This window comes from Scyliorhinus torazame, chromosome 6 (genome assembly GCF_047496885.1).
Source record: "Scyliorhinus torazame isolate Kashiwa2021f chromosome 6, sScyTor2.1, whole genome shotgun sequence".
In the NCBI taxonomy this organism is placed as follows: Eukaryota; Metazoa; Chordata; class Chondrichthyes; order Carcharhiniformes; family Scyliorhinidae; genus Scyliorhinus; species Scyliorhinus torazame.
This window is the reverse complement of record NC_092712.1, coordinates 50,518,669-50,546,135: the sequence shown is the minus strand read 5'-3', so window position 1 is coordinate 50,546,135 and position 27,467 is coordinate 50,518,669. Positions and strand designations below refer to the sequence as shown.

The 27,467-nt window shown below is 46.3% G+C and overlaps 1 protein-coding gene across 3 annotated transcripts in view; it reads right to left on the bottom strand.

Annotated features, from left to right (window-relative positions):
• Positions 1–27,467, bottom strand: part of dpp6a (dipeptidyl-peptidase 6a) — a 1,922,242-nt gene that overhangs the window by 334,038 nt on the left and 1,560,737 nt on the right. For all 3 annotated transcript variants that reach the window (XM_072508192.1, XM_072508190.1, XM_072508191.1), the window contains exons 13-16: positions 14,431–14,538; positions 11,961–12,052; positions 2,248–2,295; positions 861–979 (exon numbers count right to left, since the gene is read on the bottom strand). In XM_072508192.1, the coding sequence (XP_072364293.1) occupies positions 861–979; positions 2,248–2,295; positions 11,961–12,052; positions 14,431–14,538 (367 nt within the window). The remainder of the gene's footprint in view (positions 1–860; positions 980–2,247; positions 2,296–11,960; positions 12,053–14,430; positions 14,539–27,467) is intronic.

Below are 27,467 nucleotides of genomic sequence, written 5' to 3'. Positions count from 1 at the left end.
ATCACCACACCTCAGGCGAGGGTAAGTGGTGAGAAGGTGGGGCTTTCATGAATAAAACCTATCTGAGATTTCAAATGTTTTTCTCGACCTTTTGGCTAAGAGCAAGCGGCAGCTCAAACCCATGATGAGGTGCAACGCCTTTTCTTGTCAGCTTGGATCCTGCATGTCTCTCTTGTGGAGTCCATGAGTTGGATTCAATTTGAATTGACTTTTGGAGCAAGCAATGAGATGGGTTAAGGGCATGCCCTGTCCACTCTGTACATTGGCTTTGCAACTTCAAGAATGCAATAACATTTCTTTTAAAAGTTTTTCTCGGCCATTAACTTGCAAGGTTTCCGCATTAATATCTGTAAGTTAAGGTAACAGAAGGTGTACTAAAATGTGGGCCATTTTGTTCACCCAGATGGTGTCAGAGTTAAGAATGTAAGGGAGGGTTACCGGGGAGGAGGGGGAAGGGGGGGGGGGGGGTGGGGGGTGGGGGGGGGGGGGGGGGTTGCCGGGGGTGGGGGAGGGTGCAGGTTCCCCCACCCACACCTCTTTTTAAGGGCAAATGGCAGACATGCTGGGCAGCAATACCTGCTTTGAGGTAGAACCAATCAGCACAAAGTCCTGGCATCACACTCTGTCAACCAGGGGCGAGTCAGTTATATAACCAGAGAAACACAGTGCGGATTGCACAATCACAGACTTGGTAGGCCGCAGAGTGAGGCCACTCGGCCTATCGCACCTGCTCCGGCAATTAGCACCGGGATGGCATTCGGATTCTTAGCTGCGTGGAACGAGTAAGAATTTTGAAAAACGTTTTGTTTTAAAGGCAAGTTCTTATTTGTTCCCAAAAAAAGAGAAGAGATTTGGCCTACCTTTACAATGCAACAAGAAGTAACCCATATTGTGGCTGAACGATGCGCTGAAATATGTACAGTTTGGGATCAGGTCACAGGATAGGCAGCGTCGGTTGAAGGTTCCACTGGTCTCTGCACTGAAGGAAGTAAGATGCTCTTTTAGCAGGTCAGCCGGATTTGCAACAAATAAGACTTGGATTTATATTTCCTTCAGGAGCACATCAAAGTAACGACTAACTGTGGGGTGAAGCAGTGGATTTGCAGATACTATTTAACCTCCTCCAGCTGCACAAACGTCAGATATCTCTGCTCCTCCAATTCTGGCCTCCTGCATGCCCCCCTGATTTTTATCGCTTCACCATTGGACTTCACCTGCCCAGGAATTCCCTCCCTAAACCTCAATGTCTCGCAAATTCTCTTTTCGCTTTTAGGCTGTTGCTTAAAATCCACCTTTTTGACTGCGCTTCTCGACACCTATTCTAATTTCTCCTTCGGTGGCTGCATATGTCAAATTTAATTTAATAATGCTCCTTGGGATTTTTTTTTTCACACCTACAGGTGGTGTATGAGTGAAGCGCTACTTAATGCAAGTTGTTGCGCCTCGTCCTGAGCTCCCTCGTTTCCACTCAATTGCATTAAGGATGGCAAGGACTTGCTCCTCAGTTGGGCTTGAGTCAACCAGCAGATCATAGATTATCATAGAATTTAGATGGCGCAGGCGTGCAGCTCAACACTTACCTATCTTCTCACCCTTGACCTATCTTCCCACCCTTCGTTCCCTGGCTTGTGTGGAATTGAGTTTTGCCTCTGTTGGAGCCCTCCCCGCTCTCTCTGATGTGCTGTGTGAGCAATCCAAATTCAGAGATCCAAATTCCGGCTCTCGGCATCAATGTGTCAATCAACAAGACATGCTTCATGGCCAGTGCAGCATGGGTAAATTGGTAGGCTGAAGTGAATAGCTTAAATGGTCACCTCCCCGAGCATGCTGTTTTCAAATCTCTCCATGGTTTAGGTCTTCCTGACTTCTGTAATGTCCTCCAGTTCCACAACCCTCCGAGACATGTGCCCTAATCTACGCCCGGCATCTTGAGTATCCCAATTTTAATCGCTCCATATTTTAATTCCTGAAATCTTCCATAAAGGCCAGAAAAGTAAACAGGAAATAAATGACGTTCTTTCCTTTTTGGCACATCGGTAACAAGATATGGCACTCTGAAATGCGTGGTCTGTTATGCAACGTCTGCAATGTTCTGGACTCAAACCTATAGAGCCATGTGCAAAAATCTGCAAATGCATACACACAGGCACACACATGTATGTTCACATGCACACATACATACACATACGTCCATGTACACACATGCACACACACAGGTATGCAGACACATGCAAGGTGGGTACTTACCTGTACAATTGTCGGCGTAGAGGAGAGTCCTCTGTGCTCAGAAAGTAACTGTAATAGAAGGAACAAATTTATTGAATACTTTCCTTTTCCATATCGATGCAAGCGATAGTTTAGATCAGATTAAATACACGCCAATCAAGATCCCATGACATTATTTGAAAGAAGCGCAGGGGAGATGATCCCCTCAGTGACTGGGCCATTATTTATGTCTCAATCACCACCAATGAACACAGGTTGTCTGCTCATTATGATCACAGTTCTGCTTTTGCAAGTTTGTTGCATTAGCTTCGGTGCTTCCTACATTATCACAATGACGGCCCTTCAAAACCACTTAAATTGTCTTTAAACCTCTTTGGGGCTTCCTGATGTCATAAAAATCACTCCAGAAATGTAAGTCTTTCTTTCTAGTCTTATGTAAATCGTCCAACTAGGGAAGGGACTGTTCTGGACCTGGTATTGGGGAATGAGCCCAGCCAGGTGATCAAAGTTTCAGTGGGGGAGCATTTCGGGGATAGTGACCATAATTCAGTAAGTTTTAAGGTACTTGTGGATAAGGATAAGAGTAGTTCTCGGGTGAAGGTGCTAAATTGGGGGTAAACCGATTCCAACAATATTAGGCAAGAACTGAAGAATTTAGATTGGGGGGCGGATGTTTGAGGGTAAATCAACATCTGACATTTGGGAATCTTTCAAATATCAGTTCATTAGAATTCAGGACCGGCATGTTCCTGTGAGGATGAAGGATAAGTATGGCAAGTTTTGGGAAACTTGGATAACGAGGGATATTGTGAACCTAATCAAAAATAAAAGGAAGCATTCGTAAGGTCTAGAAGGCTGAGAATAGACAAAGCCCTTGAAGAATATCAAGAAAGTAGGGAGGAACTTAAGCAAGGGGTCAGGAGGGACAAATGGGGGAATGAAAAGTCCTTGGCAACCAGGATTTAGGAGAATCCCAAGGCACTTTATACATATATAAAGAGCAAGAGAGCAGCCAGGGAAAGGGTTGGCCCACTCAAGGACAGAGAAGGGAATCTATATGTGGAGCCAGAGGAAATGGGCCAAGTACTAAATGAGTACTTTGCATCAGTATTCACCAAAAAGAAGAACTTGGTGGATGATGGGTCTAGGGAAAGGTGTGTAGGTATTCTGGGTCATGAGGATATCCTAATGGAGGAGGTTTTGGGCATCTTAAAAAGTTGGTTAAATCCCCAGGGCCTGATGGAATCTACTCCAGAATACTGAGGGAGGCAAGGAAGGAAATTGTTGGGCCATGACAGAAATCTTTGTCTTCTTATTGGCGACAGGTGAGATCCCAGACGACAGGATAATAGCCAATGTTGTTCCTTTGTTCAAGAAGGGTAGCAGGGATAATCCAGGAAATTATAGGCCTCACTTTAGTAGCAGGGGAATTATTGGAAAAGATTCTTGGGAACAGGATTTACTCACATGTGGAAACAAATGGACTTATTCGCAATAGGCAGCATGGTTTTGTGAAGGGGAGGTCCTGTCTCACCAACTTGGTCTCATTTATTGAGGAAGTAACAAAGATGATTTATGAAGGAAGGGCAGTGCATGTTGTCTACATGGACTTCAGTAAAGCCTTTGATAAGGCCCCTCATGGCAGACTGGTACAGAAGGTGAAGTCACACAGGATCAGAGGTGAAATGGCAAGATGGATACAGAACTGGCTCGATCATAGGAGACAGGGATTAGCGGTGGAAGCGTGCTTTTCTGAATGGAAGACTGTCACTGGTGGTGTTCCACAGGTATCAGTGCTGGGACCTTTGTTGCCCTTAGTATATGTAAATGATTTGGAGGAAAATGTAGCTGGTCTGATTAGTAAGTTTGCCGACAACACAAAGATTGGTAGATTCGTGGATAGTAAGGAGAATTGTCAGAGCATTCAGCAGGCTATAGATCGGTAGAAGCTTGGGCAGAGAAATGGCGGAATGCGTTTAATCCGGACAAATGTGAGGTAATGCATTTTGGACGGTTTAATACATGTGGGAATTATACAGTAAATGGCAGAACGCATAAAAGTATTGACAGGCAGAGGGATCTGGATGTCCAGGTCCACAGATTACTAAAAGTGGCAACGCAGGTGGATAAGGTGGTCAAGAAAGTATACGGCATGCTTGCCTTCACCGGTCGGGGCATTGAATATAAAAATTGGCAAGTCTTGTTGCAGCTGTACAGAACCTTGGTTAAGCCAAATTTGGACAATTGCATACAATTCTGGTCGCCACACTACCAGAAGGAAGTTTGCTAGTGTCACACGGGAGGGTTTAAACTAGTATGGCAGGGGGGTGGGCACGGGAGCAATAGGTCAGAAGGTGAGAGCATTGAGGGAGAACTAGGGAATAGGGACAGTGTGGCTCTGAGGCAGATCAGACGGGGAGAAGTTGCTGAACACAGCGGGTCTGGTGGCCTGAAGTGCATATGTTTTAATGCAAGGAGCATTACGGGTAGGGCAGATGAACTTAGAGCTTGGATTACTACTTGGAACTATGATGCTTTTGCCATTACAGAGACCTGGTTGAGGGAAGGGCAGGGTTGGCAGCTAAACGTTCCAGGATTTAGATGTTTCAGGCGGGATAGAGGGGGATGTAAAAGGGGAGGCGGAGTTGCGCTACTTGTTCGGGAGATTATCACAGCTATACTGCGAGAGGACACCTCAGAGGGCAGTGAGGCTATATGGGTAGAGATCAGGAATAAGAAGGGTGCAGTCACAATGTTGGGGGTATACTACAGGCCTCCCAACAGCCAGCGGGAGATAGAGGAGCAGATAGGTAGACAGATTTTGGAAAAGAGTAAAAACAACAGGGTTGTGGTGATGGGAGACTTCAACTTCCCCAATATTGACTGGGACTCATTTAGTGCCAGGGGCTTAGACGGGGCGGAGTTTGTAAGGAGCATCCAGGAGGGCTTCTTAAAACAATATGTAAACAGTCCAACTAGGGAAGGGGCGGTACTGGACCTGGTATTGGGGAATGAGCCCGGCCAGGTGGTAGATGTTTCAGTAGGGGAGCATTTCGGTAACAGTGACCACAATTCAGTAAGTTTTAAAGTACTGGTGGACAAGGATAAGAGTGGTCCGAGGATGAATGTGCTAAATTGGGGGAAGGCTAATTATAACAATATTAGGCGGGAACTGAAGAACATAGATTGGGGGCGGATGTTTGAGGGCAAATCAACATCTGACATGTGGGAGGCTTTCAAGTGTCAGTTGAAAGGAATACAGGACCGGCATGTTCCTGTGAGGAAGAAAGATAAATACGGCAATTTTCGGGAACCTTGGATGACGAGTGATATTGTAGGCCTCGTCAAAAAGAAAAAGGAGGCATTTGTCAGGGCTAAAAGGCTGGGAACGGACGAAGCCTGTGTGGCATATAAGGAAAGTAGGAAGGAACTTAAGCAAGGAGTCAGGAGGGCTAGAAGGGGTCACGAAAAGTCACTGGCAAATAGGGTTAAGGAAAATCCCAAGGCTTTTTACACGTACATAAAAAGCAAGAGGGTAGCCAGGGAAAGGGTTGGCCCACTGAAGGATAGGCAAGGGAATCTATGTGTGGAGCCAGAGGAAATGGGCGAGGTACTAAATGAATACTTTGCATCAGTATTCACCAAAGAGAAGGAATTGGTAGATGTTGAGTCTGGAGAAGGGGGTGTAGATAGCCTGGGTCACATTGTAATCCAAAAAGACGAGGTGTTGGGTGTCTTAAAAAATATTAAGGTAGATAAGTCCCCAGGGCCTGATGGGATCTACCCCAGAATACTGAAGGAGGCTGGAGAGGAAATTGCTGAGGCCTTGACAGAAATCTTTGGATCCTCGCTGTCTTCAGGGGATGTCCCGGAGGACTGGAGAATAGCCAATGTTGTTCCTCTGTTTAAGAAGGGTAGCAAGGATAATCCCGGGAACTACAGGCCGGTGAGCCTTACTTCAGTGGTAGGGAAATTACTGGAGAGAATTCTTCGAGACAGGATCTACTCCCATTTGGAAGCAAATGGACGTATTAGTGAGAGGCAGCACGGTTTTGTGAAGGGGAGGTCGTGTCTCACTAACTTGATAGAGTTTTTCGAGGAGGTCACCAAGATGATTGATGCAGGTAGGGCAGTAGATGTTGTCTATATGGACTTCAGTAAGGCCTTTGACAAGGTCCCTCATGGTAGACTAGTACAAAAGGTGAAGTCACACGGGATCAGGGGTGAACTGGCAAGGTGGATACAGAACTGGCTAGGCCATAGAAGGCAGAGGGTAGCAATGGAGGGATGCTTTTCTAATTGGAGGGCTGTGACCAGTGGTGTTCCACAGGGATCAGTGCTGGGACCTTTGCTCTTTGTAGTATATATAAATGATTTGGAGGAAAATGTAACTGGTCTGATTAGTAAGTTTGCAGACGACACAAAGGTTGGTGGAATTGCGGATAGCGATGAGGACTGGCTGAGGATACAGCAGGATTTAGATTGTCTGGAGACTTGGGCGGAGAGATGGCAGATGGAGTTTAATCCGGACAAATGTGAGGTAATGCATTTTGGAAGGGCTAATGCAGGTAGGGAATATACAGTGAATGGTAGAACCCTCAAGAGTATTGAAAGTCAAAGAGATCTAGGAGTACAGGTCCACAGGTCATTGAAAGGGGCAACACAGGTGGAGAAGGTAGTCAAGAAGGCATACGGCATGCTTGCCTTCATTGGCCGGGGCATTGAGTATAAGAATTGGCAAGTCATGTTGCAGCTGTATAGAACCTTAGTTAGGCCACACTTGGAGTATAGTGTTCAATTCTGGTCGCCACATTACCAGAAGGATGTGGAGGCTTTAGAGAGGGTGCAGAAGAGATTTACCAGAATGTTGCCTGGTATGGAGGGCATAAGCTATGAGGAGCGATTGAATAAACTCGGTTTGTTCTCACTGGAACGAAGGAGGTTGAGGGGCGACCTGATAGAGGTATACAAAATTATGAGGGGCATAGACAGAGTGGATAGTCAGAGGCTTTTCCCCAGGGTAGAGGGGTCAATTACTAGGGGGCATAGGTTTAAGGTGAGAGGGGCAAGGTTTAGAGTAGATGTACGAGGCAAGTTTTTTACGCAAAGGGTAGTGGGTGCCTGGAACTCACTACCGGAGGAGGTAGTGGAAGCAGGGACGATAGGGACATTTAAGGGGCATCTTGACAAATATATGAATAGGATGGGAATAGAAGGATACGGACCCAGGAAGTGTAGAAGATTGTAGTTTAGTCGGGCAGCATGGTCGGCACGGGCTTGGAGGGCCGAAGGGCCTGTTCCTGTGCTGTACATTTCTTTGTTCTTTGTTTGTTTGATGTGGAGGCTTTGGAGAGGGTACAGAAGAGTTTACGAGGATGTTGCCTGGTCTGGAATGTATTAGCTATGGGGAGAGATTGGATAAGCTCGGATAGTTTTCAAAATAAACAACGGAAGTTGAGGGGCGACCTGATAGACGTTCACAAAGTTATGAGGGGCGTGGACAGAGTGGATGACCCGATGGGTGGAAAAGTCAATTACCAGGGGACATAGGTTTAAGGTGCGAGGGGGAAAGTTCAGAGATGTGCGAGGGAAGTTTATTTACACAGAGGGTGGTGAGTGCCTGGAACTCGCTGCCTGGGGAGGATGTGGAAGCAGGTACGATAGCGGCGTTTAAGAGGCATTTTGATGACTACATGAATAGGGTGGGAATAGAGGGATACGGAAGCACAGATCATTTTAGTTCAGACAGGCATCATGATTGGCGCATGGCATGGAGGGCCGAAGGGCCTGTTCCTGTGCTGTACCGTTCTTTCTCCTTTTGTTATGTGTACAGTGGCTGAAAATCTCAAATTTCAAATCCTCACCGAATCATATAGCACAGGATTCAGAGCAATCCTGCCTATATATCAGTTTGTGGGCCAATATGTATTCCCGAAGGGAATGATGTCCAGGGCTGCTCACTGTACTCCCCATGTGGGATAATTAAATTGTTCTATAATTGAAGCATGATTCCTGCCCTATTTACATTTCAAACCTTTAGATATAAAGAGCAGCATCCCATTCGCCGTTCTGATTATTTTCTGGACCTATCCATGACATTTTAACAATCTACCTGCGTGGCCCCCCCAGGTCTCTTTGGATCTCCCGGCTTTTCACCATTTAAAAACTACTCCGATTTATTTATTAAGATCCTGTTGAAATTGTCCCTATTGAAATCCATTTTCCACAGCTTTTCCATTTATGTCGTTTTTTTGTAATTTTACACTTCAATCTGCAACGCTTCCAATGCTGCCTACCTTCATCTCATCAAATGGCTTGAATATGGGACTTTCCCATGGGGTGCAATTTATCTCCATTTACTCAAACGCAGTCCTCATGATTTTTGAAAAACTCTGTTCAATCTCCCCTTCACCTCAGGCCATTGCAATCACGAGTAACCGCTCTCCTTAGCTAGCGGTCTTCCAGCCCCATGGCAGCGATTCTAACTAGGTTTTCAAGTTGGAAAGAGAGCTAAGAGGCAGGAACACCAGGACCGAGCCCTGGATCTATTCTTATGCTCGGTACATATCAGGTCTGGATTTTACGGCCACAAATCAGATGGGCCTACCCCAGGCCTCCATCATGCAAACATAAAGTGGAACACTCATTTTCCATTCCACCTCTCTCACCCCAAAGACAGATGTAAAATTCAGCCCAATAACTCAGTTGAAGCTATCAATGCCAGCAAAACTAAAGAGCTGGTCATTGACTTCAGGAAGCAAAGTACTGTACACACCCCTGTCAGCATCAACGGGGCCAAGGTGGAGGTGGTTAGCAGTTTCAAATTCCTAGGGGTGCACATCTCCAAAAATCTGTCCTGGTCCACCCATGTCGACGCTACCACCAAGAAAGCACAACAGCGCCTATACTTCCTCAGGGGAACTAAGGAAATTCGGCATGTCCACGTTAACCCTTAACAACTTTTACAGATGCACCATGGAAAGCATCCTATCGGGCTGCATCACAGCCTGGTATGGCAACTGCTCGGCCCAGGACCGCAAGAAACTTCAGAGAGTCGTGAACACCGCCCAGTCCATCACACGAACCTGCCTCCCATCCATTGACTCCATCTACACCTCCCGCTGCCTGGGGAAAGCGGGCAGCATAATCAAAGATCCCTCCCACATGGCCTACTCACTCTTCCAACTTCTTCCATCGGGCAGGAGATACAGAAGTCTGAGAACACGCACGAACAGACTCAAAAACTGCTTCTTCGCCACTGCCACCAGACTCCTAAATGACCCTCTTATGGACTGACCTCATTAACACTACACCCTGTATGCTTCATCCGATGCCAGTGCTTATGTAGTTACATTACATATGTTGTGTTGCCCTATTATGTATTTTCTTTTATTCCCTTTTCTTCTCATGTACTTAATGATCTGTTGAGCTGCTCGCAGAAAAATACTTTTCACTGTACCTCGGTACACGTGACAATAAACAAATCCAATCCAATCCAATCCCATTTAGTAGAATCCAAGGGGTTTTCTATTTAACATGGAGCTTAAAGATTTTAAGGCTGAGTTTGTTAGATTCTTGATTGATAAGTGAGTCAAAGGGAATGGGGAGAAACTGGAGTTGAGGCCATAATCAGATCTTATTGAATGGCGGAACAGGCCCGAGGGGCTGAATGGCCTACTCCTGCTGCTAATCGTTACATTATAATGTGCCCCTCACATCGATGCACCCTCAGAAACACTGTGTATTGAGATGACAGTAATAACTGTACTCCTACATAACATAATTGCAGAGATCAAATACCAGCTTTCATTTTATTGTCAGTTTCAATGTGTAGCTATTAAAATGTCAGGCAGGAGAAACTGAAATTTTAATGGTTTTCTTGCATGAGTGGGTTTCACATCGGTAGGCTAGCTGAAACTTAAGATTCATACTCTGCCACTCAGGAGCAGTTCTACACGACAATGAAGGGTTTGGTAACCTCCTGTGTTTTCTGAACATCATAAGTGAAAGAACTTCAATGTAAAGAATTTGTATTCTTGAAAGACAATCAATTCTGCTTCAACAGCTTGTAGTAACATGTTGGCTTGTAGCAACATGGTCCTCTATTCAAAATCGAATATTAATTCTTATCTGTCGCCACTGAGTCCTTGTAAAAGGATCCTGTAGCACAGGCATGGCTTATGAGACTAAGAACTGGACTATTACAAAGGTAGTTGGATGAAAGGGGTAAATCTATGTGGCATATACTGTTTCATTCAGCGGTGTGTGTTTGCAATGTCCAATAGAAAAACTGTAAGAGTGGAGAAGGATGGTGTGGCGGATACAGCAGGGCAGGAGGTGTGGAGGGGAGGTGAGGGCAATGGGGTGCGGAGGAGAGGTGTGGAGGGTGTTGTAGGGAGGGGAGATGTGCAGAGTACACTGAGGAGAGAAAGTGTAACGGATAGCATCCAGGTACTATGTGGCATTTAAACAATGAGGGACAGGTCATGTTTTGAGTGTCAAACCTCACGGGGTGGACAATATGGGTGGCACGGTAGCACAGTGGTTGGCACTGTTCCTTCACAGCGCCAGGGACCCGGGCTCGATTGCCGGCTTGGGTCACAGTCTGTGCGGAGTCTGCACTTTCTCCCCGTGTCTGCATGGGTTGCCTCTGGGTGCTCCAGTTTCCTCCCACAAGTCCCGAAAGACGTGCTTGTTAGGTGAATTGGACATTGTGAATTCTCCCTCTGTGTACCCGAACAGGCACCAGAGTGTGGCGACTAGGGGATTTTCACAGTAACTTCATTGCAGTGTTAACGTAATCCTACTTGTGACACTAATAAAGATTATTAAATTATTATTATATGAAGTCATAACTGAAAAATTAACCTCTCCCTCTCTTTGATGTACCATCTCAATTGCTGTGGATATTCAGTGATTATTGCTTCCACTTCAGATTTCCATTGTTATCCACGTTTATTTCAATCACGACTGTGTCAAGAATGACTGATTCTGCCCAGACACTCAGAGGCAGCATAAGCCAAGTAATTATAATTTGAAATCTCTAAGTGTCATATGAGAGATGTTATATGAGGAGAGACTAAATTGATTAGGATTATATTCATTGGAATTTAGAAGAGTGAGAGGGGATCTCATAGAAACTTACAAAATTCTAACAGGATTAGACCGGGTAAATTCAGAAAGATGTTCTGGGAGTCCAGAACTAAGGGTCATAGTTTGAGGATATGGGGTAAACCTTTTAGGACTGAGGCGAAGAGAAATTTCTTCACCCAGAGAGTGATGAATCTGTGGAATTCGCTACCACAGAAAGTAGTTGAACGTTGTGTAATTTCAAGAAGGAATTAGATATAGCTTTTGGGGCTAAAGGGATCAAGGGATATGTGGGGGTGGGGGTGGGGGGGGGGTGGAAGACAGAATCAGGGTATTGAACTTGATGATGAGCCATGATCATAATGGTTGGCGGAGCAGGCTCGAAGGGTCGATTGGCCTCCTCCTGCTTCTATTTTCTATCTTTCTATGTTTCGATGTGTCGAGATCCGACCTGGGGTAAATGTAACTTTGGATCGTAGGATAACACGGCCATTAACGATTGGCGGTCTGTTATACATATCTCCCAATTTTCAATTCCGTTGAACAGGTGATCATTCTCATATCGGCTGTTTTACACCGTGGCCACGAGTCAAATTTACCCCAACATGATCTCAAAATTGTTTCAATACTTTCTGGAGACTTACATTTTTTGGTGCAGTTCATCATATGACAAAATCTGTGTCACATCCCAGTTGCCAGAGGTGATGGACTGCAAGTTATCATTACTATTATTCACCTGGAAGAAATGAATATACAAACATATTTACTAAACTGTGAGAATTGACAGCACTTGGACAGTGTACACCATTTTTCCCTGTTTTAAACATTGAATGGAAGAACTCTTTCGTTGGCATGAGAAGGTTTTGTGACTAAAAGTAGCAATTTTCTTTTTCTGTTACTTTCAGCAAAATCATAAATGTCATTTCAGGCCATTTTTGCACTTCAAGGCAGCGACAGCAAAGAATAATAATAACGTATTGTCACAAGTAGGCTTCAATGAAGTTACTGTGGAAACCCCCTAGTCACCACATTCCTGCACCTGTTCGGGAAGGCTGGTACGGGAATTGAACCCGCACTGCTGGCATTGTTCTGCATTACAAGCCAGCTATTTCGCCCACTGTGCTAAACCAATCCCTAATTCTGCTTCATTTCGAAATTTCATAGGCCAAAATATTCTGGTCCCGTCCACCAGGGGAATCGTAGCGTGTGGGACGGATATTTTGACGGACCAGCAAAAAGGTCCGTTGACTTTTGGCGGGAATTTCCGATCCTGAAGATCCCGCCTATAGTGATCACAGGAAACTCTCCTGATATCCTTCATTACACCATTTTTGGTCGCTGTGAAGAAATCTCAGCAACAGTTTCATCTAATATTGGAAAGTTTGAGGTGTCTCAAGGCTCTCCATAATTGCTGAAAAAAGTCAATGCCAAAGCTTTTCGACTTGCACACCAGTAGTAAAGGAACAATAATTTGTACTGCATGGGAAAAGAGTGCTGATTGGTTGGCATGTGGACTCTGATCGGTAAAGGCATTGACATGGAGAATGCACCAGGGGACAGTTAACTGCTTGGTTTTTCAAGTTCAAACCAGGCAGGTCAACTCTGATTGGTCAAAGCATTGTCATGGGGAATGAACCAGGGAATGGCTGTGCCCCACGTTGCTTTGTGGAAATAGGCACAATTTGAACAATTGTTCATAGGGCCCTGTGTGTGAATATATGAAACTACTAACTTGTTTCAGTGTCACTGTGAACTTACCTGATAATATTAAATTTTTTTTTGAGTAATTCATAGCACAATTAGGATTAATTATCAAGTGTTGTCCAATCACAAAATCACTTCCAATATTGGACTCTTCATTGTACATAATATTAATTTGAAAACAAGTATTTCTTTTTAATTTTTCCAATTAAGGGGCAATTTAGGGTGACCAATCCACCTACCCTGTACATCTTTAGGTGGGGGGGAGTGAAACGCACGCAGACACGGGGAGAATGTGCAAATTGCACACGGACAGTGACCCGTGGCTGTGATCAAACCCGCGTCCTCGGCGCCGTGAGGCAGAAGTGCTAACCACTGCATCACCGTGCCACCATAGATTAGTTCATGAGAGGGGTTGTTTGTCAAGATAAATTGATCAGAATAATGTTAGAGGATTTATTTCCCTCCAATATTGCACTGCTCAATGCATTGCACAATATAACAAGTGTGTTATTTCAGCATCATGACTGATCTATTTATAAATGGGTTAACAACCATGCTACGATGGAGCAGAGGGGAACTTTGCACGAGTGCACCAACTGGGCCAATCTCCCCCAGTGTGGAATTTACTAGGATTCTGCTCAGTATTTCCCAACAGTGACTCAGATTGAAAACTCTAGGAATGTTAGGATTGGGCTGCGGTAACATTGTATCCAGAGTGATTGTTGTCGCTGCACCAACGTGCTTCACTGGGATGCCCTTTAGTCCAAATAGTTAGCCTCAATTGAATCCCTATTGTTCATGTAGAAACTCAAGTGAATTTTGGGGACTTTCCAATTATATTCCAAGGAAAATCATTGTGGGAGCGTGGGATCCATTCCCGTCAACGAGGGAAGAGGATTATTGTCCATGCCTCGCAGTCCTTGCAATATTATCCAATTGCACAGTAATTTTCAGAATATTTACATCTGAAAGTCTGGCAATGAGCGATTAACAAACATTGGCAAAGTATTAAGATGTACAAGAACAATGAAAGGCAAGAATTGACACTGGGCTGGATTCTCCGGACTCCCAGCCGCGTGGTTTCTCGGCAGCGGGAGGCGGAATGCCGTTCCCTGGCGGCAGGATCCTCTGTTCCCGCTGCTGTCAATGGGAATTCCCATTGAAGCCACCCCATGCCACCCCGAAACCCACGTGGAGGTGGGGGGGGGTGGGGGTGGGAGTGGGGGGATGCTTCCGACAGGAGCAGAGAACCCCGCTGCCAGCGAACGGCCGGAGAATTTGGGCAACTGTCTGCAGTTTTGGAGTGAGAAGAATGAGATTTGATGCCAATGTGTTGGCACAAAATATTTCATTTGAATACAGGATAATTCAGCTGCACTGGGAATTTAACTGCTCCACCGAAACACTTACTTGAGCGGACGACATGGCGATGTGGTAAAACTTTCCTCTGCCTCCTTGCGGAACTGGGCGGATGAAGAAAAACTTCCTTCCATTTTTGGAAAATAATGGGGCCTCGCTCTGTGAAAACATTGATATTTTAGAACTGAGATGCACTTGCATAGGAACATAGAAGCATAGGAAATAGGTGCAGGAGTAGGCCATTCTGCCCTCCGTGCCTGTGCCACCATACAATATGACCATGGCTGGTAGTGCAAATTCAGTATTCCACTCCCGCTTTCTCGCCATACCCCTTGATCCCTTTAGCCGCAAGGGCCACGTCCAGCTCCCTCTTCAATATATCCAACGAACTGGTCCCAACAGCTTTGTGTGGCAGAGAATTCCTCAAGATCACAACTCTCTGAGAGAAGAAGTTCTTCCTCATCTCAGTCCTGAATGGCTTACCCCTTATTCTTAGGCTGTGACCCCTAGTTCTGGACGTCCCCAACATCAGGAACACTCTTCCTGCATCTAGCCTGCCCACTCCCATCAGGATCTAATATGTTTCTCTGAGATCCCCTCTCATTATTCTAAACCCCAGTCAAAGAACAAAGGACAGTCGATCCATTCTTTCTTCGTATGTCAGTCCTAGGCGAGCACAACGGACAGGTGAAGAATATGAAGATTGCTGTTTAAATAATGAATTGATGGGATGTTGTCGTCACTGGCTGTTGGCTTTCGTGGCCATTTCAGCAGGCATTTTCACGAGTCATTGCTGTGGGTCTGGAGTCACGTGTCGGCCAGATAGCAGATTTCCTTCCCCAAGGGTATTAGTGATCCAGATTGGCTTTTGTTCATGGTGATAAATTTTACCATCTGCCGTGGTGGGATTCAAACCTGGATCTCCAGAGCATTCCACTGGGCCTCTGGATTATTTGTCCTGTGACAATATCACTACGCCACCAACTCCCCTATGATTCTCCTATGTTCAGTGGGGCTACATCCGTATTTCAAAATTATGGGGAGTGGGAGCCAGCTTTTAAGTGAAGATTATAGGGAACTTGGGGGGTGGATCTCGGCTTTGTGTGACTTGGTGATAGCCAGTTGACAGCCCGTTTTGCATCATTCCCGATTTTTATCTCCATTGACTTTGATTAGGGACAGTAAGAGGTCTTACAACACCAGGTTAAAGTCCAACAGGTTTGTTTCAAATAACTGGCACTGCTCCTTCCTCAGGTCCGAAAGCGGTGCTCCAAAAGCTAGTGATTTGAAACAAACCTGTCGCACTTTAACCTGATGTTGGAAGACTTCTTACTAGGCTCACCCCAGCCCAACGCCGGCATCGCCACATCATTTTGATCATGGAATATGTAAAATGGCTGCCAGAATCACTGTCACTTATTTGACACTCACAGCCAAACTCGAGGGGCGGGGTTCTCCCCTACCCGGCGGGGCGGGGGGGGTGCCGAGCGCCGAGGAGTGGCGGGAACCACTCCAGCGTCGGGCCGCCCCAAAAGGTGCGGAATCCTCCGCACCTTCAGGGGCTAGGCCCGCCCCGGAGTGGTTTGTGATCCGCCGGCTGGCGGGGAAGGGACTTGGCGCCACACCAACCGGCACCGAACGGCCTCCGCTGGCCGGCGCGGGTTGGCGCATGCGCGGGAGCGCCAGCGTGTGCTGGTGTCATCCCCGCGCATGCGCAGAGGGCTTCGTTTCCGCACCGGCAAAGGCGGACCGCTACAGCTGCCGGTGCGGAAGAATAGAGTGCCCCCACGGCACAGGCCCGCCCGCGGATCGGTGGGCCCCGGTCGCGGGCCAGGCCACCGTGGGGGAACCACCTGGGGCCAGATCCCCCTGCGCCCCACCAAGAACCCCGGACCCGCAGGTAAGGACCTACTCCAATTTATGCCAGCGGGACTGGCAAAAAAACGGGCGGCCTCTCGGCCCATCACGGGCCGGAGAATCGCCGGGGTGGGGGTGGGGGTGCTGCCAGCAGCCGCCAACTGGCGTGCCACGATTCCCGCCCCCGTCAAATACCCGGCACCGGAGAATTCGGCAGCCGGCGGGGCGGGATTCACGCCGACCCCCGGCGATTCTCCGACCCGGCGGGGGGTCGGAGAATGCCGCCCAAGGTCTACCTCCAAAGGATCTAACTGGAAATCTTTGTGCAAGAACATCATAAGGCCATGAGACATAAGACCAGAAAACATAGGAGCAGAATTAGGCCACTCGGCCCATTGAATCTGCTCCGCCATTCAATCATGGCTGATATTTTCTCAGCCCCATTCTCCTGCCTTCTCCCCATAACCCCTGATCCCCTTATTAATCAAGAACCTATCTATCTCTGTCTTAAAGACACTCAGTGAATTGGCCTCCACAGCCTTCTGAGGCAAAGAGTTCTACAGATTCACCACTCTCTGCCCGAAGAAATTCCTCCTCAACTCTGTTTTAAAGGATCATCCCTTTAGTCTGAGATTGTGTCCTCTGGTTCTAGTTTTTCCTACAAGTGGAAACATCCTCTCTACGTCCACTCTATCCAGGCCTCGCAGTATCTTGTACGTTTCAATAAGATCCCCTCTCATTCTTCTAAACTCCAATGAGTACAGACCCAGAGTCCTCAAACGTTCCTCATATGACAAGTTCTTCATTCCAGGGACCATTCTTGTGAACCTCCTCTGGACCCTTTCCAAGGCCAGCACATCCTTCCTTAGATATGGGGCCCAAAACTGCTCACAATACTCCAAATGGGGTCTGACCAGAGCCTTATACAGCCTCAGAAGTTCATCCCTGGTCACTGTATTCTAGCCCTCTTGACATGAATGCGAACATTGCATTTGCCTTCTTAACTACCAACTGAACCTGCACATTAACCTAAAGAGAATCATGAACAAGGACTCCCAAGTCCCTTTGTGCTTCTGCTTTCCGAAGCATTTTCCCATTTACAAAATAGCCTATGCCTAAATTTCTCCTTCCAAAGTGCATATCTCACAGTTTTCCACATTATATTTCATTTGCCACTTCATTGCCCACTGACCTAGCCTGTCCAAGTCCTTCTGCAGCCCCCTTGCTTTCTCAATACTACCTATCCCTCTACAGATCTTTGTATCATCTGCAAACTTAGCAACAGTGCCTTCAGTACCTTCTTCCAGATCATTAATGTATATTGTAAAAAGTTGTGGTACCAGCACAGACCCCTGAGGCTCACCACGAGTCACCGGCTGCCATCCTGAAAAAGACCCCTTTATCCCCACTCGCTGCCTTCTGCCAGTCAGCCAATCCTCTATCCATGCCAGGATTTTACCCTGAACACCATGAGCTCTTAACTTATTTAACAGTCTCATATGCGGCACCTTGTCAAAGGCCTTCTGGAAATCTAAATAAATCACGTCCACTGGTTCTCCTTTGTCTAACTTGCTTGTTACCTCCTCAAAGAACTGACAAGATTTGTCAGGCACGACCTCCCTTTGACAAAGCCGTGCTGACTCAGTCCTATTTTACCATGCACGTCCAAGTGCTTCGCGATCTCATCTTTAATAACACTCTAAAATCTTACCAATGACCGAAGGCAGGCTAACCGGCCTATAATTTCCCGTCTTCTGCCTCCCTCCCTTCTTAAACAGTGGTGTTACATTAGCCACCTTCCAGTCCTCTAGGACCATTCCTGCCTCCAGTAATTCCTGAAAGATAATCACTAATGCCTCCACAATTTCCTCAGCTTTCTCCTTTAGGACCCTGGGGTGTAGTCCATCCGGTCTAGGTGACATATCCACCTTCAGACCTTTCAGTTACCTAGAACTTTCTCCTTAGTCATGGTCATTGCACTCACCTCTGCCCCCTGGTTCTCCTGAAGCTCTGGCATCCCACTGGTGTCTTCCTCCGTGAAGACTGATGCAAAGTAACTATTCAGGTCCACTCCCATTTCTTTGTTTCCTATTGTTACTTCTCCAGCCACATTTTATAGTGGTCCAATGTCTATTTTTGCCTCTCTCTTACCTTTTATATGTTGAAAAAATCTCTTCCTATCTTTCTTGCACTTATACTTCATCTTCTCCCCCCTTAATGCTTTTTTAGTTGTCCTCTGCTCACTTTTAAAGGCTTCCCAATCCTCTGGGTTCCCACTAATTCTCACCACTTTGTATATTTTTTCTTTAGCCTTTTGCTATCCTTGACATCCCTCGTCAGCCATGGATGCCTTGTCCTCCCCTTAGCATGTTTCCTCCTCCTTGGGATGAATTTCTGTTGTGCCTCCATAATAACCCCCAAAAACAACTGCCATTGCTGTTCCACAGTCATCCCTGTTAGGCTCCTTTTCCAATCAACTCTGGCCAGCTCCTCCCTCATGTCTTTGTAGTTACTCTTACTTAATTGTGATACCGTTACATCTGATTGCAGCTTCTCCCTCTCAAACTGCAGGGTAAATTCTATCATATTGTGGTCACTGCTCCCTAAGGGTTCCTTCACCTTAAGGTCCTGATCAAGTTTGCCTCATTACACATCACCAAATCCAGAATTGCCTGTTCCCTAGTAGGCTCTGTCACAAGCTGCTCCAAAAAAACATATCTTAGACATTCCACAAATTCCTTTGCTTGGGATCTACTACCAACCTGATTTTCCCAGTCCACCTGCTTATTGAAGTCCCCCATGATTATTGTTATATTTCCTTTTTTACATGCCTTTTCTATCTCCTGATTTATTTTCTGCCCCACATCCTGACTATTGCTAGGGGGCCTGTACATAACTCCCATCAGGGTCTTTTTACCTTTGCGATTCCTCAACTCTACCCACAGAGATTCTATGCCTTCTGATCCTATATCGCCCCTTGCTATCGATTTAACTTCATTCCTTGCTAACAATGCAACCTCGCCCCCTTTGCCCATCTGCCTGTCCTTTCGATAGGACATATATCCTTGGATATTTAGATCCCAGCCCTGATCCCCTGGCAGCCACATCTCTGTGATGCCCACAACATCGTACCGGCCAATTTCAATGTGCGCAACAAGCTCATTTACCTTTTTTGATTTTTGACTATGGCCTCTCTGCCTTACACTTTCCCCCTTACTGCTTTTTGTTTCTGGCCCAGTTTTACTTCCCTCCGACTTCCTGCATCAGTTCCCATCCCCCTGCCACATTAGTTTAAACTCCCAACAGCACTAGCAAACACCAAGATGGGCTCCACTGACCAAATAAACTCGGGGGGCGGGGGCGAAATCAGCAGTTTTTTTAGGCAGTTGAGAACGTGAAGAAACTGCAGGATCTCAGAAAGGATGCAAAGAGGTGAAGATAACTAAGCAACACACATACCGTCGGCGAGGTATGACGCCAAACTTGGGGTTTGAAAAGCTTATAGTAGTAGGAAAGAATATCTGAGGGAGGCAAGGAATTCCACACTTCTCAAAAGCTGGCAACGATCAAAACCACGACAAGGAGGCGAGGTGGAGGAAGACTGTAATTTCATGAAATTGCAGATATAATAATAATAATAATCTTTATTAGTGTCACAAGTAGGCTGACATTAACACTGCAATGAAGTTACTGTGAAAACCCCTAGTTGCCACATTCCGGCACCTGTTCGGGTACACGGAGGGAGAATTCAGAATGTCCAATTTACCTAACAAGCACGCCTTTCGGGACTTGTGGGAGGAAACCGGAGCACCCGGAGGAAACCCACACAGACACGGGGAGAACGTGCAGACTCCGCACAGACAGTGACCCACGCCGGGAATCGAACCTGGGACGCTGGAGCTGTGAAGCAACCGTGCTACCCACTGTGCGACCGTGCCATCCTCGCTACGTCCCAGAGATGCTTAATTTTTTTTGTTTGCTTATTTTTGGGACCATAAAATGGCATGGCAAGAAGGGAGCCTTCTCAAATGTGGGTCATCCTGATGTTAATAACCTCTGCTGGGAAATTCAACAGCTTCATTCAAAATCCCATTGCCGGTTCAGGTCAGGCAGTCTGCAAGTTCTGGAGTAAACCTTAACCTGGGCTCACCCCGTGGTTCAGAGAAGGAGTGGGGGGGGGGGGGCGGGTAGTTGAAGAATACCCGGTACCCAAGACAACTTTAGTCTGGGCACAAGTCACATAATCTATTCTGCTGTCTCAATAAAATGAGGGAACACAGTAAAATGCAAAACAGACCTGTCAAAGAACAAAGGACAATACAGCACAGGAACAGGCCCTTCAGCCCTCCAAGCCTGCGCCGACCATGATACCTGCCTAAACTAAAACCATATGCACTTACGGAGTCTGTAACCTTCCATTCCCACCCTATTCATATATTTGTCTAGATGCCCCTTAAATGCCCCTATCATACCTGCTTCCACCACCTCCCCAGACAGCCCGTTCCATATATTTACCACCCTCGGTGTAAAAAAACTGGCCTTGCACATCTGTTCTAAACTTTTCCCCACACACTTTAAACACATTTCCCCTAGTACTTGACTCTCCTCCCCTAGGAAAGAGCATCTGACTATCCACTCTGTCCATGCCACTCATAATCTTGTAGACTTCTATCTGGTCGCATCTCAACCTCCGTTGTTCCATTGAGACCAGACCGAGTTTATCTAACCTCGTAATGCCCTCCATACCAGGCAACATCCTAGAATCCGCTTCTGTACCCTCTCCAAAGCACCACATACTTCTGGTAGTGTGGCGACCAGAACTGTACACCATATTCCAACTAAGGTTCTGTACAGCTGCAACATAACTTGCTAATTTTTATATTCAATGTCCCGACTGATGAAGGCCAGCATGCCGTATGCCTTCTTGACCACCTTATCCACATGCGTTGCCACTTTCAGTGATCGGTGGATATGCACGCCCAGATCTCTCTGCCTGTCAGTACTCGCAAGAGTTCTACCATTAAAGCTCCCTATCGGCTCTAGCTACTCTCATTCCATTATCCCACTTGGTCAAATAAGCACACACTGCTACACACATGACCTCAAACTGGCATTGAACAGCACAACCTTCAGATTGGTTTCCTCTAATGCCGTCCTATCACTCTCTCAGCTGAGCTTCTGACAGCACAAACACAGCTACTTTGCCACCAAGAAATCCCAAAGAGGCAATAAACAAGTAGTCCTCAGGCGGAGGTGCGAAACTGGGGAAAGCTAATTCTAACAATATTAGGCAGGAACTGAGGAATCTAGATTGGGTGCGGATGTTTGAGCGTGAATCAACATCTGGCATGTGGGAGGCTTTCAAATGTCAGTTGATAGGAATTCAGGACCGGCATGTTCCTGTGAGGAAGAAGGGTAAGTATGGCAAGTTTTGGGAACCTTGGATAATGAGGGATATTGTGAGCCTAGTCAAAAAGAAAAACAAAGCATTTGTCAGGGCTAGATGGCTGGGAACAGACAAAGTCTGTGAGTAATATAAGGAAGGTAGGAAGGAACTTAAGCAAGGAGTCAGGAGGGCTAAAAGGGGTCATGAAAAGTCATTGACAAACAGGATTAAGGAAAATCCCAAGGTTTTTTATACTTAAATAAATAGCACGAGAGTAGCCAGGGAAAGGGTTGGCACACTCAAGGATATGGGAGTGAATCTATGTGTGGAGCCAGAGGAAATGGGTGAGGTACTAAATGAGTGCTTTGCATCAGTATTCACCAAAGAGAAAGACTTGGTGGATGATGAGTCCGGGGATGGGTGTGTAAATAGTCGCATTGAGATCAAAAAGGAGGAGGTGGTAGGTGTCTTGAAAAATATTAAAGTAGGTAAGTCCCCAGGGCCAATGGCATCTACCCTGTAATTATATGTATATAGTCAGGTTAGTGAAGGGTTAATTATTACATCTCTGTGTAATTCAAACACTAGAGGGCACCACCATTTCTCTGTCTATAAACCAGACCTCAGGGAATGCTGGGTAGTTAGTAAAGGAGAAAGCATGAGAACAGCACTAGATTAGGTAGAGTTAACGCAAGGTTAGATCATAGTATAATTTGTGACTAAGTGACTATTTAGGTTATTGAGTACTGCTAGACAGATTCAATATTACTTTATTATTGACTGCAGCTCAGTAGAGTGTTCAAACTTCATTTCTTTAATAGTTTTCAATAAATCAGTTTTGTTTCAATCTAATGATTGGTGGATTCTTTGTTATCAACACAATGGACCATTCTGGAAGAAAAGACAAAGAACACAACATATTACCACCAAGGGTAATATAACATACCCCAGAATACTGAGGGAGGCAAGGGAGGAAATTGCTGGAGCCTTGACAGAAATCTTTGTATCCTCACTGGCTACAGGTGAGGTCCCAGAGGATTGGAGGATAGCTAATTTTGTTCTTTTGTTTAAGAAGGGTAGCAAGGATAACCCAGGAAATTATAGGCCGGCGAGCCTTACGTCAGTGGTAGGAAAATTACTGGAGAGGATTCTCCGAGACAGGATTTATTCCCATTTGGAAGCAGGCGGATGTATTAGCGAGATGCAGCATGGTTTTGTGCAGGGGAGGTCGTGTCTTGCTAACTTGATCGAGTTTTTTGAGGAAGTGACGAAGATAATTGATGAAGGTAGGGCAGTGGATGCTGTCTACATGGACTTCAGTAAGGACTTTGACAAGATCCGTCATGGCAGACTGGTACAGAAGGTGAAGACACATGAGATCAGAGGTGAGCTGGCAAGATGGATACAGAACTGGCTCAGTCATAGAAGACAGAGGGTAGCTGTGGAAGGGCGCTTATCAGAATGGAGGTCTGTGACTAGTTGTGTTCTGCACAGATCAGTGCTGGGACCTCTGTTTGTAGTATATATAAATGATTTGGAGGAAGATGCAACTGGTCTGATTAGCAAATTTGCGGACGGCACACAGGTTAGTAGAATTGCGGATAGCGATGAGGACTGTCAGAGGATTCAGGAAGATAGAGATCGGTTAGCGACTAAGGTGGAGAGATGGCAGATGGAGTTTAATCCAGAAAAATGTGAGGTAATGTATTTTGGAAGGTTTAATACAGGTGGGAAATATACAGTAAATGGCAGAACACTTAAGAGTATTGACAGGCACAGGCCTATAGGTCACTGAAAGCGGCAACGCAGGTGGAGAAGGTAGTCAAGAAGGCTTGCCTTCTTCGGCCAGGACATTCAGTATAAAAATTGGTATGTCATGCTGCAGCTGTATTGAACCGTAGTTAGGCCACACTTGGAATATAGTATTCAATTCTGGTTGCCACACTACCAGAAGGATGTGGAAGCTTTGGAGAGGCTACAGAAGAAGTTTACCAGGATGTTGCGTGGTCTGAAGGGCATTAGCTATATGGAGAGGTTGGGTAAACTCGGGTTGTTCTCACTGGTATTACGGAGGTTATGGGGCGACCTGACAGAAGTCTAAAAAATTATGAGGGGCATGGACAGAGTGGATAGTCAGAAGCTCTTTCCCAGAGTGGAAGAGTCAATTACTGGGGGGCATAGGTTTCAGGTGCGAGGGGCAAAGCTTAGAGGAGATGTGCGAGGGAAGTTTTATTACACGTGTCAGAGGGTAATAGGTGCCTAGAACTCGCTGCCAGAGGAGGTGGTGGAAGCAGGTATGATAGTGATGTTTAAGGGGCGTCTTGACAAATACATGAATAGGATGGGAATAGAGGGATACGGACCCCGCAACTGCATTAGGTTTTAGTTTAGATGGGCAGCGTGGTCGACGCAGGCTTGGAGGGTCGAAGGGCCTGTTCCTGTGCTATACTTTTCTTTATTCTTTGTTCTACCTGTTGGTGAGCTGAACACAGACCTCAAGGGACATATTCTCAGCGCATGGTAACAAACTAGGGCATGGTGTTGCGGTCAATGCACTGCATCACGGGACTGCTGCACCGACTTTGCTGTTGGATCCATTGGGCAGTCGGAGAACAGGCTTCCACTGCAGCCTACGAGAAAGATAGAGTCGATGTCCCCTTCACGTAGTCAGTGGCGAACGCCTCTGCTTCGCTGCTGACTGCAAGAACCAGGCCATTAAAGTCGGCCGAGAAAGTAATTTCCAATTTGATTTTCAAAAGCCTTATATTCATCTTTTAAAACTCACCCATTGAAAGGCTGCAGTACATTGAAATCTAATTTGCATGTGTTCATAATACCAGCTTTAGCTGAAAGCTCCAACTGATAGCCTATTACAGCCCTGTTCAGTAAAGTTTTACAAACCGAGCAAAGTGGTCATTGAGCTGGCATGGCAAATAAATTCTGAGGCTGTAAAGATGTTTGATTGCTACAGCGAGTTCAAATGTTTTATTACGCTATTCCCTTTTATTACTTCAAAAGTGTCAGATCCATATTTTCTTTCCCCCCATAACCAGACTTGTCAAGGTACTGTGATTGGAATGGGAGCTGAGCAGGACATTGCAGCATTCTGCGTTCGGTCTTGTCTCCTAAACAATGTCAAGTCGGCTTTTGTATTCATGCAATATTACATCCTCAGTACCATGAATCATTTCAGATGGCTATATATTTGCATTTTTTTTAGCTTTCGCTTTGCCGTTTAGTTACTTGGCAAGGTCACCCTCCGAGCCTATGGCCAAGTATTCGGGGTAGTCACTCAAAGAAGCGGCTAGTCTATGACGATGGTTCAGCGGGCTAAGTTGGTGAGGTGAGCTTTGCAGAGGCCTGCTTTCAGTGTGAAGCCTCACCCACCAAGAGTGCCCGCTCACCTTAGTAAATAGCTCAGCCTCTCTGATTCTGACAATAAACCATTTAGATCAGGGAGCTTCGGGTTTGGCTGCTGGCCCAGCGGCGAATTAGCCGACCTCTGTTGCCCATGTTGCTGCGCTTCTGCCTTCATCTGTTCATCCACTGTTATTCCCTGTCGATTCACCTCCGCTTCTCGTGCCGCAGTGTTTGTGCTTCAAGTGCTGTTCTTGTGCTGTTTCTTTTAAATCGAGAAATGACTGCCCTGTACAGTTCTTTTAGGACACCAATGTGTGGAGGTCAGTTGCAAATGCACTGGGGATATCACAATTTCTTAATGCAGAATTTGTTTTGGGATGTTCCAAAGCACGGGAATTGAACCCGCGCTGCTGGTCTTGCTCTGCATCACAAACCAGCTGCCCACCAAATGAGCTGAACCATCTCCAAGTAGTACAAACACTGTTGTAATGTAGGACAGGAGAAAGTACTGTGTATAGGTTTTCTGAAAGCATTCAAAAATGTGGCATAAATGAGGCTTGTTGATTAAATTAATTTTTACCAACTCGAAGTCCAAGGGAATGTGAGTACTAAAGGATAGGAAATAGAGAGTAATGACTAACTGATGTTTTATGAATTTAAGGGACTCGGGACTCCAGGAATGTCCTACCTGAAATTATTAAATCTGCTTCCTCACTTTCGAAAGAGAGTCAGATAAATGCTTGATGGACCTTGATTACCTCCTTAATGTCCTGTCTGATTCTTTTATATTGAATCATCGAGTGGAGGTGGGAAGTCCGGGTTGCCGTGGCAACATGCACTTTAACCTTCATGTTGTAGTCTGGAGCTACGGATGGTCATGGCAGAGGCTCCAACATTTTTTCCATCACCTGGCTGACCAGGAATCTTACCCACGCCTGCTACCCTCCACTGGCATGTTGGAAGAATTTTCAGGCTGTGAATCAACCTGTTTGCCCATGTCACAAACACACCTGGGGTGAGACTTCAACTCGAAGCTTCTGGCTCGGAGGCAGGGATGCTTACCCACTGCACCACAAGATCTCCTCCAGCTATCTCGTGCCCTTCCGTAACTATCATTGTGTCCCTTGAGCTCATAAACACAGAAAGTCTCATTCCAATGTCGAATAACTGATAATTGGGAGTGAATATATGCGTATAATCTAATTGAGTGTTCAAATTGTGCAATGGGTCATGAGCGACTGGCACAAGAGGTTCACTAGAATCATGGGTGGCACAGTGGTTAGCAGTGCTGCCTCACAGCGACAGGGCCCAGCTTTGATTCTGACCTTGGGCGACTGTCTGTGTGGGGTTTGCACGTTTTCTCCGTGTCTGCATGGGTTTCCTCCGGGTGCTCTGGTTTCCTCCCATAGTCCAAAGATGTGCAGGTAAGATGGACTTGGATGCTATATTGCCCCTTAGTGTCAAAACGTTAGATGGTGTTATGAGGTTAAGGCGATAGGGCGGGGGAGTAGGCCTGGGTAGGGTGCTCTTTCAGAGGGTCGGTGCAGACTTGATGGGCTGAATGGCCTCCTTTTGAACCATTCACACCTTGGATGATATAGTGGGTTTGTATTTTACCTCGGTCCAGATGTTGGTGTGTTGAGCAAAATCATTGATATGGCATTCACAGTAAATCACTAAGTGTTTTACCTCCTCTCTTTTTCCTCCCAGTGGGCAGCACGGTAGCACAAGTGGCTAGCACTGTGGCTTCACAGCGCCAGCTTCCCAGGTTCAATTCCCCGCTGGGTCACTGTCTGTGCGGAGTCTGCATGTTCTCCCCGTGTCTGCGTGGGTTTCCTCCGGGTGCTCCAGTTTCCTCCCACAGTCCAAAGACATGCAGGTTAGGTGGATTGGCCATGACAAATTGCCCTTAGTAACCAAAAAGGTTAGGAGGGGTCATTGGGTTATGGGGATAGGGTGGAAGTGAGGGCTTAAGTGGGTCGGTGCTGACTCGATGGGCCAAATGGCCTCCTTCGGCACTGTGTGTTCTGTGGTGTTAGCTCAGCTTGGGGGTTGACTCAGGTTGGGGTTGGGTGGGGGGGGGGATGAGCGGAACGTGGTGGTGTGGGGTGCAGGGTGCAGTGGTCACAGGTCCGTGCATGCCAGCAGTGTCAGTGGTCGCGCTCTACCTCTTCAGTTAGAGGTTTACTGATTGAAATTTTTAAATAATAATTTTTATTGTCAGCACCTAACAACACGTCTTTCGGGACTTGTGGGAGGAAACCGGAGCACCCGGAGGAGAACGTGCAGACTCCGCACAGACAGTGGCCCAAACCGGGAATCAAACCTGAGACTTTGCCGCTGTGAAACCATAGTGCTAACCATTGTGCTACCGTGCTGCCCAATAGGGGCTGTGACTTTACCAAACTACGGACGGAACTGTGCATTGTTAGGACTGCTGCCCTTTCAATGAAGAGGATCTGTTTATTGATGGTGTGAAACGTCC